Raw genomic sequence first — 13368 nt, 5'->3', positions numbered from 1 at the left:
ATTGGCTCTCTTGTTCTTTCGTATGCACTCTCCTCTTTTCATCATGTCGTGCATGCTTAAGCATAAACCACCCTATATAGGGCTGTCCATTGGGTCCAGACACTCATGTACGTTGCAATGCTGGGGGGAACGTGGTTCGTTGATTTGCTTACACTCCCACACCACCACTGCATGAATGTCGTAAAGCTCGATACCACCCCCGTCCTGTTGGTCCATCTCCCCTCCCCTCTCTCTCAGTGGTTGAAGGGGAAACGCTTTGGGCAACACGAAAAGAGAGGACGAGAATGACGGAATGTGCCATCAGGTTGGTGAAGTGAGGCGGGCGAGCGGTCCTTGTGGCTTTTAGGTGTTCCTGTCAGCAGCAGTGAAGCCTGAACAGCGTCATGCAGAGACGGGACAACATGCAGTGCAACCCAACACTGCCGCTGCTACAGACAAGGGTTCCTGTCTCCCTCTCCCTCTTCCCCGTCTCTCATTCTCTCTCACATTGCGGGCCCTCGGAATGTTTGCATGTGTGGTATGTGTGTGTATTGGCCCTCGGATGATCTCGAAGCCATTGCTTTTGGAGGTGGCAATCTGAGGGGGTGTGAACGTGGCCTTGAGTATCTCGACCCTCCCTCCCTTCCTGTTGCGCGTCCCGGAACCCAGTGCCGGTAGTAGTCTGGCGCTGTAGTTGCCATGTCATTCGTGCCTTGCGCGTCGGTGGTATTGGGCCTTGTGTGGAAGGACGATCCGAACTGGTCGCAGGGCGTGCGACTATGGCACGACTTTAGGTTTATCTGTATGTACGCTGTGTTCAGACAAATATTATTCCAAAGAGTTCCCGCAAAGAATACCTGAACGAAGGCCCATGCATCCATCGGCATGTATACATGGGGCTTTCTTCCTTCATGGCTGGCGAGATCTGTTTTGAATACCTCTTCTTGTCCTCCAAAAGTAACTTTGCTCCAATGTAGAATATACTTAATAACATTCACCTGATTTCTCTTACGGGCTGACGGAACAAAAAAAAAAAAAAAAAAAAACCAAGACTCGAACGCCTTTGGACCGATCCGGGATGGCAACGTGTCAGATCCAAGGCCACCCAGACGCTTATGGCCTGGGCATTCGAATCGCCTTCTACCTGCAATGGTTTGCCCTGATCATCTCCTGCTGGCTCTCCGATGGCGACGCCCTCAATCTCAAGTTTCTCAACGCCCTCACCATCGCAGCCACCTCGATCGGCCTGGCGCTCAACTTGAGCACCCTCCAGCCGGTCGAAGTATACGTTATCCTCCTCCTGGTCTGCGGCACCTTGTATTTCCAGGTGCCCGTCTTTCTCTGGCGAGTCGTGACATGCTGTCGTCCTTGGTGGGATACTGAGCGATGGAACAAGCTGCGGATGGGCTGGCTGTTCAAGACTGGCATGGCCTTGTTGTTGGGGACGTTACTGGGCGTGGAGATCTGGTTCTGGTGTACTGGCGTCTATGAGAAGCCTGCGGGAATGGACGATGCTGGTGGGTGTCGTCAGTACGCCTTCTTATTCGGCCAGGTTCCGCTTGACAGCTCTGCCGTGACCGCGGTAAATATCATCATCCACATTGCAATCCTTCTCGTCGGGACCTGGAAGTTTTGTGAGTGGGTTGGTATGTTTGATGGGTGTCAATGGCATCGTGAAAAGAAGAGACGAAGGTGGAGGTGAGTAATCGTTTCCTCCCCCCGCCCAAGAAACGAAGCCATCCAACAGTGGTGGCTCGCAAAACTCACAAACCGACCAACTGTAGGATCACCAACAACCGCATCGTCTTTCTGCAACAACTCCGCACCTTCTCAGACCTAATAGTCGCAGCGATCCTCGTCATGGCGGTCGAGCTTGTCATCTCCTGGAACCATATCAGTGGCGTCAATGACCTCAGCTCAGCTGCGCAGCTCATTCCGCCCGTCATCAGCGGGGCCTATTTCCTCCACAGCATATTCGTCTGGATGGCAGAGCCGCCTGCGGAGAGTCATTATCTCGAGTTCCCGTATTTTCCGGGTGAGAGCATCGAAACGGGCAGCTACACCATCACCAGTGACGGAAACATGGCGTATGTCGATGCCAGAGACTGGGCGGGCCGGAGACACCATTCTCACCGCCGTCACGACCACGGTCGTTCCCATCGTCATCGTCGTCAAAGAAGAAGACACCCGCACGCGTCTCCAGGCGTGGATTATGAGCCACAACAGCCAATGGCCAGTGCGGAGGAGCCAGCAGCGCCGACGCCTCCTGCACCTGCGTCTGCTGCTGGAGGAAGCCGACATGCGACTGTCGTGGACGCGCCGGACGAGGCAAACGCTGCTGAGAATCCTGTCGCAGAACCAGAGGCCACCGCGCACCCTCCTTCTCAAGCCGGTGCCGCTGAATAAGCAAGTATGTTTTACCTCTCTATGTAGGATGTGATGGACAGGAGGAATATGTGGTTGGTTCGGGCGGACGAATAGGCAAGATTGTTCGTTGTGTGTGTGTGTCTCTCTCTCTCTCTTTTCCTTTAAAAGTGATGTAAAGTACTTTCCTCCGAGATCCGAAACTGAAGAGACAGACTGGCTGTTGCGAAAGAGGACCAGTCCAAATTGTAAAACTCGTCGTTGGTTCGGGTTGTCGTCATATAATGCAGTCTGCTTCTGTGTCCCTTTCAAACCTTCCTCGCAACCTTGGTGATAACACAGAGGTAAAGTGGTCCCCACTGGCCCCCCGCCTTGTGATCAGGAACAGCAATCCTGCCATATTTTGTTTCTTCAGTCAGCATCTCGAGCGCCCCGTCCACTTCTTCTTGTTCTTCTTCGTCCGATGCCCCCCCTGGCTTCTTCCTCCTCGCCACGCTACCCAGCTCAAACCTGACCTTCCAAGCCAGCCCGAACTTCTTCCTTTCCTTCTCCACCGCCGTCAACATCTTCTCCACCACCCCATCATTTTCCCCGGTCTCGATCGAGCACGTCGAGTACACCACCCGTCCACCCGTTCTGACAGCCCGCAGCGCCGTCATCAGCAGGTCCGCCTGTAGCCTCGAGAGCGTCTTGGAACCACCCCTACGCCAGCGGGCCATCTCGTCCGCGATACGCCCTCCTGACGAGGCCTTGAGGTGCGCGTGGATGATGTGCCGCTCCGAAGAGCAGGGCGCATCCAGCAGCACGCGGTCGTAGCCGCCGGGTCCGCAGGGCAGCTGTGTCACCGCCCGTGCATCGGAGCCGTCCAGGAGCAGGACCCGCACCGCGTTGGTCTCAAATAAGGGAGCTGGCAGGTAGGATCGCAGGTTGGAGGATAGGCGCTTGTTCCTGGCGTGGTCTAGCTCATTGGAGTGTAGGCAGCCGAGGCTGGCGGGTGCGGAGGGTGGTGGCTGTGGTGGTGTTTCTGACGACGATGGCGATGATGACCGGGGGTCTGCATGGAGGTGAGGAAAGATGAGCTGAGCCAGGGCGACGGACTTGCCGCCTGGGGCTGCGCAGAGGTCCAGAACTTTGTCATTTGGCTGGACGTTGAGCATGTGTGCGCATAGTGCGGAAGCGGCGTCCATGTTCCAGTGAGACAAGAGCTCCTTCTCTGGACTGCTTGGTGAAGGGACAGGCTGTGGTGCAGTGAAGAGGAATGATTCTTCTTCTTCTTCTTCTGTCTCTATCGTGGTCGTAGGCTGGACACGTTCGTATAATAGGATGCCTGGCCTTGTGGTGACCGTGGCGGTGTGGTCTGCCTCTGTTGGCAATTTGGGCAGTTGGATCTGCCGCAGCTCATCCTCTGGAACTGTTGAGAAGAGGTTCTTGTCAAGGCCGACTCGAGGGACATACTGGTTCACCAGGGCGCTGTACCGAGTTGGCCTGGCCAGTGCGGGATACAGTGATTCGTGCCATCTCTGAGTGCCCCAGTTCGCGTCCGAGGCGTAGTGGGAATGGAAGGCCGAGACTGTGGCATCAAGATGCTTTCGATCAGCTTTGGTAGGCATGTCCAGATGGAACACCTTGGTTTTTGAAGAGTTGAGGGCGCTCTATTTTGTGGGAGTGAACAGGAATAGAGTTTGGTGAGCGTTGTGGGTTGAGCTTCAAGTTTGATCTCCCTTCTTTGTCGTATCTCAATTTTCTTCTTCTTCAAGGGTTAGAATTATGACGCACATGTGACAAGCACCTTCAGGAGACATTTACAGTGTCAAACACTGAGAGAGAGATTGAATCTTTGAAAGTTTCAGCATTGGAAGTCAAGAATTCGAGGAACTCGGTTGAGAAGGAGCATGAGCAAGTCAGTCGTTCAAGTTGCTCCTCAACATGAAGAAATTCTGCAGTTGCGACCACCACAAGCCCTAACCCTGATACTTAGACGCTCTACTTCATACAATATATAAGACTGGTGCCAATCCTACCCACCAATTACCTCCTGATTAGTCCAAATCATTCACTCACTTCCTTCTTACTGTTTCCCAGAATCTCCCAATCTTACTGCCGTGCTTGTTCTCCTTACTCAACACACTAGAGCTCCTAGAAGTCGTCGCACTGCTCACCCTCTGCCTCGTCCTAGCGCCATCATTATCATCATCATCATCACCATCCGCCCTCTCACTCTCCTCCCTCAGGACCCCAAGCCTCCCCCCAGCCTCTCTACCTCGCTCAACGCCGCCACCACCTATCCGTCCTCCAACGCCCGTGCCCGTTCCTTTGGCTCTCAGCCTCTTAACCCGAATCTCAAACCTTTCCCTTCCCAGCTCCCGCGTGACACACCCGCCCCGGTACAGCCCATCCTTCTCCCCGTGCACCGCGCTGCCACTACCGCCGCTAGCCTCGGCGTTTGGCATAGTAGAGCGCTTGGTCGCTTCCCTCTGGCAGTACTGCCGCGCGGCGTCGTTGGCCGACGCGGCTGTGTAGTAGAAGCTGCCGCCTAGGGGAGTTGTCAAGGTCCCTATCTTGTCCGTGGCAGATGCGAAGTCGCGGCGTAGGATGACGTAGATTGTGGAGAGGTCGACCTGGAAGATAAAGTCGATCATGATGGGCAGAGTTCTTGCCGAGTTGCGTTAATTTCCTTGTCTGTAGGCCTCTCTTGGGCCGCGAAGAAAAGATACCAGAAGGGAGGAGCAGGCGCAGGCGGTCTTTTCCTCCGGGTGGAGTCTGGCTGGGCCACCCTGAGAAACGTTACTTTGCGGTCATGGGGTAATTAATCACTCAGATGAGAGAGCTCTCTCTTTACAGAGATATGAGGAGATTTGGCATGATTTATGGACGTCAAGACCAAACAGGACGGCGTCGGCCCGTTGCAGGTTTCCTGGTGGGTTGCGACAAAGACGAGAAAAAAAAGGAAAGAAAAAAAAAAGCACCCTTGCGCGAGAGCTGCAACATGCAGAGAAGAACAATAAGGGGATTTCCAGGACATATATGGATCCAGACCAACTTTTGCCGTGCTGCAGGTGTCGTGTTCCAAGATAATTCGAAGCCGCCCGACGCGCATGAGTTGTTCAGCCCGACACCCCAGCACAGGGGACAGCACGCGATAGAGTTTTGCATGATATGGAGTAGACCCCGGGAACATTTGTTTGCTTATCTTGATCAGTGAGTGATTCAGTGTGGGTGTTACAAGACCCAAGGGACCGGACAGATTATCTTTTGGAGGTTTGCATTCTTGTATGTCGTCTGATATACACAAGCTTTCAAGCTGCACAAAATTTTAGCCTAACAAGATAAAAACATAACCGGGCAAATGAGCTGATCCGAAGCAGCATGACGCTGCTACAACAAAGACCAGCCCATCAAGCATTCTCTTCCATATCAAGCGGACCAAACAAGGATGGCTCCTCGTTTCGCTGACGTGAGGCATGTTCCTCGACCTCCTCGATGGGATCGCTATTGAAGTTAGGCAGCTTGCGAATATCAGTCCTCGTATTACCGCTCCGCTTCTGGCGGCGTCTGGTCACAGTCTTGCCACGAATTTGGCCCAGAGAAAGTGCAATCTGTCGTCCCTCGTCCAAATGACTGGTTTTCTTGCCAATGAACGGTCTGGGTCGCGAGAACCTGAATCCTTCGTCTCCTTCGCCATGGTTTTGGAGTGGGCGCGGACGGGACCGCAGAGATGCGTTCTCCGAGTCGCTTGTGGGCATGTCCCAAATGTCGCTGCGACGTGGAGGCTTGTCCATGGTGTCTGACGATGCAGTCAATGATGGCTTTGAAGGTGCCGAAGAGCCCACGGTCGCTTGATCCGTATGAATGGTCGTATTCGAGCAAGCTGGAACGATTTCTGAGAGTGGATCACGCGGGGACTCTGCAACTGTGGCCTGGTGACTGATTGAAGCAATGATCGAGACGTCGGCTTCAAACGACTCACTCTGTTCTGCGATGTTCTGCGCATCGATGGCCAAGCTATATTTCAAGCTTGGGCTTGTCTCCGGGGAAAGATTTCCAAGCGCATGGGCTTCGTCACTTTGGCAAATTTCGTCGGTGCTGGTGAAGGGGTCGGATGGTCGAAGCTTTCTGGCAGCACGTGTTCTTGCATCTGCAAGAACTTGTTCGAGGTGCTCGTTGACCTCTCCGAAAACGAATTGGCGCCACATGGCATTATCATTTTTGAGGGTTTCTGGCTGGGAATTTGGCTGTGCCTCCGTATTATGCGGTGAATCATGAGTGGCAAGTTTCTTGACTTCCCCGGCCCGTGGCTGATGTATGGGCGACATATGGTGTCTATCAATTTGACCAGCCGAAAGCACTGGAGATGCCTCGAAAAGACCTTGAACGTCCTGCCCAGCGATGCTGGGAGAGCTCAGAGGCATTAGCAAACAGACCTCGTCGGAATCCTCCCCAGCTAGTTGCTTAATGTTATTTTGCGACTTCCCAGCAGTGGTACGCGCACTCTGGCCAGCTGGAGAGACGCCAGAATTATGACAATCAGGGCTGAGAGAACTCGGAGAGCCCAAACCGCCATCATGCTGCGGGATATTGTCGTCAGCGGCTTTCGGTTGATCAGACTGGATGAGATCGGCGAGCGACCGCTCATTTTCCTCTTGACTGCTTGTGCTGTTCTCACCACACTCATCGCCGTTCTGAGTCCCTTGCTGCTGTTCATGGTTCAACTTCGCAAGCAACTGCACAGCTCGTTCTTCATTCTCTGTGCTCTCGTTTTCTGTGTCATCACCTAGTGATGGTTGTAGGGCAGATTCCTGATCTTCATCCACATGGCCTGCTCGCTTGCGAAGTCCAAGGTGACTGATGCCAGGTGAAATCGCTCCGGACACCAGAGAGTACGAACTGTCAGATAGCGGTAGATCATTCCGTGATCGGTCACGCTCTGCTCCACCCACGAACCCCCTCCACGCTTCGTTTTGTTCTGCTTGGGACGACGGAATCTCCGGTTGCAGTGGTCCAACCTGTGCTTTAATGCTTGCTGTATCGTCTGAGTCGCATGACGGGGAATGAAGCAACTGCGGGAAGTGAGGCCGGTGGGGTATAGGGTGATATAGCAGAGGCGAGCTTGTCGAAATCGGTCCGTGGCTTGAATCTCCCTGCGACTCATACATACGGTATTCCTGTCCTATTGTACTATGACCATGAGCGGCATCTTGTGTGCGATTCTGTTGGTGTTCAGATCCACGGATATGGCTGGCTGTATTCTGCATTAGATTAATACAGCATATTCAGACCTCAAGATCACGAGTGCTTGCCATCTGGATTCCCTTGGACATCTCTGTATCTACTCATGGAAGACGTGGCGTTGGAGCTGGCGTCCAGAGCCTTCTCAAGGCTGCCGACTCTGACCCTTAGCTGACAGCGGGTGACCGGTGTGGAAGTCCTGACCACAGTTCCAGGAGCTCTGAGCTGTCCGTCCACAGTCTTGACGCCAAGGAGGCGGCATAGTCTGCTTTTAGAGGATTGATATCGTGGGCGCGAACTACCCCAGGGATCATCACGTGAAGAAACCCGTGGCTTGAGGAATTCCATCTGGATCGGTTTCTGGACGTCGGTCCCAACCCAGTCGCCCTTGAGCAGCAGCCTACGTCTCTTGTGGCGCATATTCTCTTCCACCTCCTCTTTCTGGAGGGAGCCCGGGCTTGGAAGCTTGAGGGAGGAAGTCTGGAAGTATCGGCTTGTCTGAAGAGACCCCCCATCCCTGGGTCGCTTCTTGACAGAAGATGGGGCGGCTGGGCTGAGCTTAGATGAACGATGAGGAGTGGGAGAAGATGAGCGGGATGGACGAGAGAACATAGAAATAGAAGGTGGGCTGATTTTGGCATTACTATTCGTCAAACTAGAGCGAACCTTGGCGAAATGTTTTCTCTGGCGTAGAACGATCTCTTTGCCCTTCCGGCCGCGAGAATGGCGGGCCAAGTTGCCTTCGGTCCAATTCATGCTGATGAGTTTGCATGCTAAGGTCTAGGAACAAGTCGAGAGCGTTGACGAAACGAAAGGAGATGTTAGACGGAAATGGTATGTGTAGCCTATAGTCAAGGCGAATATAGAGCCCAAAGGGGAGGTGGCAACATGACAAAGCTTTGAAGGCTGCCTTCAAAAGGGCAGATTGGGACGATGTCGATTTGGAAAGGAAAAAGTACACTTGGAGAGGAATGAGCATCTCTGGCTTGAGCAACTGCATACTTAGGCATAGCTCATAAAGGAAAGTGCCATCATTGGTCATATAAGCAGTGAGGTCGCTGCCTCCCCTGATTGGGGAAAGAGTGACAAGAGGCAGGCGGGACTCAGAGCTCAGGGAAAGTGCAGGGGTGGGCCCAATGACGTGCGCCCCTCCCGGCAACCCCTCCAGGGCGATAACGGCGGGAGCTCCTATCGCAGCTGCTACGCTCCCCTCTCACCATCAGCCCTTGCAAGCCCCTCCCCTCACGATCCAGTCTACACACCACCCTTCACGCCGCTGACGATGCAGACGCTTTGGAAGACGCTCACATCTTTCGCAAGCAGATTACAGCTGTCGACAAGCCCCACCTCACCTAGCAGTTACTTCCGCACCATGGCAACCGCTGCCACACCCCTCCTAAAGAAGCCCGTCAAGCTGGCCTGCATCCAGCTCGCAAGTGGCACAGACAAGGCAGCCAACCTCTCCAATGCCCGCGAGAAAGTGCACGAAGCCGCTGCTTCTGGAGCCAAGATCATCGTATTGCCAGAGTGCTTCAACTCACCGTACGGCTGCGACTACTTCCCTTCGTATGCAGAGCAGCTTCTCCCACACCCGCCGAGCGCGGAGCAGAGCCCAAGCTTTCACGCCTTGTCTGCGATGGCAAAGGAGACGGGCACATACCTCATCGGGGGGTCAATACCAGAGCTGGACTTTGACGAGGATAAAAAGAAGCGCTACTACAACACGTCGTTGACGTTCAGCCCGAAGGGCGAGCTGCTGGCCACGCATCGCAAGGTGCACCTGTTTGACATCGACATCCCAGGCAAGATCACATTCCGCGAGTCGGATGTACTGTCGCCAGGGGACAAGCTGACCATCGTGGACCTCCCGGAATATGGCCGCGTGGGTGTGGCGATCTGCTACGATATCCGGTTTCCCGAACTTGGCACCATAGCCGCACGGAAGGGCTGTTTTGTATTGATCTACCCAGGCGCTTTCAACCTGACAACGGGCCCGCTACACTGGCGGCTGCTAGGCCAGGGCAGGGCAGTGGACAACCAGGTATATGTGGTGATGTGCTCGCCTGCGCGCGACATGAATGCGAGCTATCATGCGTGGGGGCACAGTCTGGTGGTCGATCCCATGGCCCAGGTTCTCGTGGAGGCGGAAGAGCAACAGACGATCGTGTCTGCTGAGCTGAGTGGTGACAAGATCGAGGAAACGAGGAAAGGGATACCTCTGAGGGACCAGAGACGCTTCGATGTGTATCCCGACATTAGCCAGGGCAAGATACGTCTTGAGTGACCCAGCACAGGAGGAAGGCCATGGTAGTGAGCAAAATGATAGTACCACGGGCGCCAGTTTGTATAAGCTGCTGTCAACTTGAATGTTCGCCCGACTCATGCTGGGATGATCCCCACACTCGTCCAGCCGCCGTATGGTATCGGTTAGCCCTCCATGCCTCAACTTCCCTTGCGCCTTGAGCCCGCCACTGGAATACGCGCCTTCTTGTTTGTAGTTGAGATCTGCTTGGGCATTTGGACATAAATTAGTCAAATCGCATAAGAGAGCTATGAAAGTACTGTCGAGGCGCTGAGACAGCGTGAATGTTATCGAAGCTTATGATTCAAAGTGAGTGCCAACGACCCAGTAGACGCTAATACACTGCCAGATGCGCACTATGTACCTAAATAGATAGGTACTATGTACCTAAATAGATAGGTATTAGGTACTCATAGTAGCCCAATGTTGGTCGTCTTGGCTCACCCCTCTTCTCAGATGTTTTCTATAGCCATTTGCTCATCTTAAGCCCATAACACACACCAATTTCTTTTCATTTTCCTTTTGCATGTTATATAAGTCGATGTATTAATTGAACTCGAGTCGCGTTCTATTTTTAAGTGAAAACAAGACTATTCGAAATCTCGTGCCTGTATCGCACGGTCGTTGCTTAGTTCGCCCTCAAAAAGGTACATATATACACAAACATTCGTACGATTGCCCGGGTGTCACTCATGACAAAAAATTTTCCACTTTCAAAATTCGCCCTCCGCATTTTCACTCCACCACCACTTGCAACCAAACACCTCAGCAACAGAATACACCATCTTCGAGCCTCAGTCCCATCATATTTGCAGACATATCTTAATTCCCATAGTTCAGCCATCAAGATGTCCGAGATCGCTCACCCCACCATTCAGGGTATGTTACTGCTCCCTATCTGACCCCGCCATAGACTGCTCGTGCCCGTCCAGATGCTTCAAAATTACATTGCCCCTTCTCAAAAGCTGCATTTTTCCAATGAAGAAAACTGTAATCGACGTTATATTTCAGTATATTGCACATGCCCGTCACACACTCCCTCTGCCCGCTCCTGTCCTCGTTCTGTTTTCTCTTTCCTGCGTCATTGTCCCTCACCATGCCATCAGGTGTGTGCCGTTGTGGTCTTCATGTCCTCATAAGCTGATCAACACCTCCTCTCTCTAACGCTCAGATGGATGGTTCCGCGAGATTTCGCACATGTGGCCCGGTCAGGCCATGACCCTCAAGGTCAAGAAGGTCCTCCACCACGAGAAGAGCAAGTACCAGGATGTCTTGATCTTCGAGTCCACCGACCACGGCACCGTCCTCGTCCTGGACAATGTCATCCAGTGCACCGAGCGCGACGAGTTTTCATACCAGGAGATGATCACCCACCTGGCCATGAACTCACACCCGGACCCAAAGAAGGTCCTCGTCATTGGTGGCGGTGATGGTGGTGTGCTGCGCGAGGTCGTCAAGCACGAAGGAATCGAGGAGGCTGTCCTGTGTGACATTGACGAGGTAGATACTCGACCCTCCATCTTTATCATGACCACCCACCTCCTCACCTCCCCCTCCCTCATCCATTCGTTCGTAACTGACATGACACGACACCAAGGCTGTCATCCGTCTGTCCAAGGAATACCTTCCTGGCATGTCCGTGGGGTACAAGCACCCCAAGGTCAAGGTGCACGTCGGCGACGGCTTCAAGTTCCTCGACGACTACAAGAACACCTTTGACGTGATCATCACCGACTCGTCCGACCCAGATGGTCCTGCCGAGAGCCTGTTCCAGAAGCCCTACTTCCAGCTTCTGCACGACGCCCTGCGGGACGGGGGCGTTATCACCACCCAAGGTTGTACGTTCCCTTACAAGTCTCCCCCTTCCTCGACCTTACCCTAGAGAGATGCTCACGTAGGCCAATACAGCGTGCCTGATCCTTCTTTTTTCGAGCATCTTGCTTCAGGGATACTCTTTCCTGAGAGGGAAGACGGAAGCCCTAGTTTATTGCACTTTTTCAAAAAGCGCGCCTTGCAAGGCCCACCGGAGCAGCATCCCTCTTTTCCCGTTCCAAACCCCTTTCTCCCCCTTCCCTTCCACGATCGGCATCCTCCTCCAGATTGTCTTTCACCAATCCATACCGTCCCTCCTGACATGAACATCTCCCCTCTCCTCCCTATCACACCCTGTATCACATGTCCACCTCCCCCTTCCCAGCCGCTTCTTCTCCATAAACTTCTGTATCAAATGCTGACCTGATTTCTTTCAAACGATGTAGCTGAGAACCAGTGGCTGCACCTGGAGCTCATTGCCAAGCTGAAGAAGGACTGCAAGGAGATCTTCCCCGTGGCCGAGTACGCTTACACCACCATCCCTACCTACCCATCTGGGCAGATCGGCTTCATGGTGTGCTCCAAGGATGCCAGCCGCAACGTCAAGGTGCCGGTCCGGTCGTGGACCAAGGAGGAGGAGGAGAAGCTGTGCAGGTACTACAACGCGGACATCCACAAGGCGTCCTTTGTCCTGCCCACGTTTGCCGCCAAGGCCCTGCAATGAAGCTCGGGAGGGGAGGGTATCATTCTATGAGACAGCTTTGATGTGATCTGGATCAGTTGTAAGCGTCATAGGTGATGAGATCAGATAGGAAAGGAGGGAAAAATAGGACACCAAGGATTGAAGGTATTACTACCTCCTGGTAGCTCATGCTGGAGCTTCCCCTCTCTGTGCCTGTCCTTTTTTTTCTTTCTTCCCTGTCTTCTCTTTCTTTCTTTGATTCTTTCTTCGGTATGCCCCCTCCTCTCTAATCTTCGCGATTGTCTAAACGGTGATGAAAGCATGCATGTCAGCCCGAACAGGCAAGGACTGCGTCCACTCAAACTATCCAAGCCACAATAATCAGCGGGAAATCCCACAGCACCATCCGCTGCACTGCAACTTCAATGGCCACGAGGAGGCGCACATGAAGGGTGAGAAGAGATTGGGTAGCACGCGCGCTGCATGCAACTTACCCAAGACGGCCATGCGATCGACAACATAGCCTAGATAGTCACATCAGGTTGGTCTTGCACCTTGCTACACCCCCCGCCTGGCGCAAACAAATAATGCAACATACTCATGTGGCTCTGCGGCGGCGGCGGCGGCGGGGTGGGTGGTGGCAACCCAAGAGACATATAAACAAAAATAGCATCGACTCAACCACTTCAGGGAAGCAAAATGCTACTACATTCAGTACAGTACCTCTTTTTCTTTTTTCCGTTCTTCCTAGCCTTTTCCCCCCCCTCCCTTTCAACACCAAAGTATGTTCATCCTCTTTTCTTTCCCCTCTTGAGATACACCCCCCGGAAGCCGTTTCTCCGCGCCAGCTAGCGAGGCTGTGAACCTCCCGTGCGGAGACAGGGTCCGATCATGAGTAACCGGGCCCTCCTTTCCTTCACTCTTAAAGTACTTACAGTGCAATGTCAGCACTTAGCCAGCTCTGGACTTATGCCAGCCCCTTGCACAACGTCTGCTGGCTGGT

At 53.4% G+C, this 13368-nt stretch overlaps 6 protein-coding genes across 6 annotated transcripts; 3 read left to right on the top strand and 3 right to left on the bottom strand.

The window, feature by feature from the left end:
• Positions 1 to 1066: 1066 nt before the first annotated feature.
• Positions 1067 to 1929, top strand: M406DRAFT_222866 (uncharacterized protein; the record flags this gene model as incomplete). The annotated part of the gene is made up of 2 exons (XM_040915632.1): positions 1067 to 1552; positions 1708 to 1929. Coding segments are annotated over 2 exons (708 nt in total), but the record flags the coding sequence as incomplete, so codon positions are not given.
• Positions 1930 to 2651: 722 nt separating this feature from the next.
• M406DRAFT_268149 (S-adenosyl-L-methionine-dependent methyltransferase) lies at positions 2652 to 3953 on the bottom strand (the record flags this gene model as incomplete). Its single annotated transcript, XM_040917915.1, has 3 exons — positions 2652 to 2819; positions 2898 to 3330; positions 3373 to 3953. 3 exons carry the CDS (start codon positions 3951 to 3953, stop codon positions 2652 to 2654), a joined length of 1182 nt encoding a protein of 393 aa, XP_040771530.1.
• Positions 3954 to 5738: 1785 nt separating this feature from the next.
• M406DRAFT_334183 (uncharacterized protein) lies at positions 5739 to 6904 on the bottom strand (the record flags this gene model as incomplete). Its single annotated transcript, XM_040920912.1, has 3 exons — positions 5739 to 6211; positions 6311 to 6575; positions 6833 to 6904. 3 exons carry the CDS (start codon positions 6902 to 6904, stop codon positions 5739 to 5741), a joined length of 810 nt encoding a protein of 269 aa, XP_040771529.1.
• A 722-nt stretch (positions 6905 to 7626) lies between these two features.
• On the bottom strand, positions 7627 to 8325 carry M406DRAFT_334182 (uncharacterized protein; the record flags this gene model as incomplete). Its single annotated transcript, XM_040920911.1, has 2 exons — positions 7627 to 8049; positions 8236 to 8325. The coding sequence occupies 2 exons, from the start codon at positions 8323 to 8325 to the stop codon at positions 7627 to 7629; spliced, it is 513 nt and encodes a 170-aa protein (XP_040771528.1).
• A 616-nt stretch (positions 8326 to 8941) lies between these two features.
• On the top strand, positions 8942 to 9853 carry M406DRAFT_63766 (uncharacterized protein; the record flags this gene model as incomplete). Its single annotated transcript, XM_040924850.1, has 1 exon — positions 8942 to 9853. One exon carries the CDS (start codon positions 8942 to 8944, stop codon positions 9851 to 9853), a length of 912 nt encoding a protein of 303 aa, XP_040771527.1.
• Positions 9854 to 10618: 765 nt separating this feature from the next.
• SPE-3 (protection of DNA against oxidative damage) lies at positions 10619 to 12538 on the top strand. The gene is made up of 4 exons (XM_040915065.1): positions 10619 to 10750; positions 11043 to 11371; positions 11469 to 11706; positions 12130 to 12538. The coding sequence occupies exons 1-4, from the start codon at positions 10720 to 10722 to the stop codon at positions 12405 to 12407; spliced, it is 876 nt and encodes a 291-aa protein (XP_040771526.1). The 5' UTR covers positions 10619 to 10719; the 3' UTR covers positions 12408 to 12538.
• The last annotated feature ends 830 nt before the right edge of the window (positions 12539 to 13368 follow it).

This window comes from Cryphonectria parasitica (assembly GCF_011745365.1).
Source record: "Cryphonectria parasitica EP155 unplaced genomic scaffold M406scaffold_9, whole genome shotgun sequence".
Classification (NCBI taxonomy): domain Eukaryota; kingdom Fungi; phylum Ascomycota; class Sordariomycetes; order Diaporthales; family Cryphonectriaceae; genus Cryphonectria; species Cryphonectria parasitica.
Note: the sequence above shows the minus strand (reverse complement) of the source record. Positions and strands in the feature narration are given on the sequence as shown.

Excerpts from the sequence above, each read along its gene's own strand:
- SPE-3 (XM_040915065.1), top strand. The coding sequence starts at position 10,720 with ATGTCCGAGATCGCTCACCCCACCATTCAGG. Across the intron at positions 11,372-11,468 it reads TCCTGTGTGACATTGACGAG|GCTGTCATCCGTCTGTCCAA; the intron begins GTAGATACTCGA and ends CACGACACCAAG. Across the intron at positions 11,707-12,129 it reads GGGCGTTATCACCACCCAAG|CTGAGAACCAGTGGCTGCAC; the intron begins GTTGTACGTTCC and ends CAAACGATGTAG.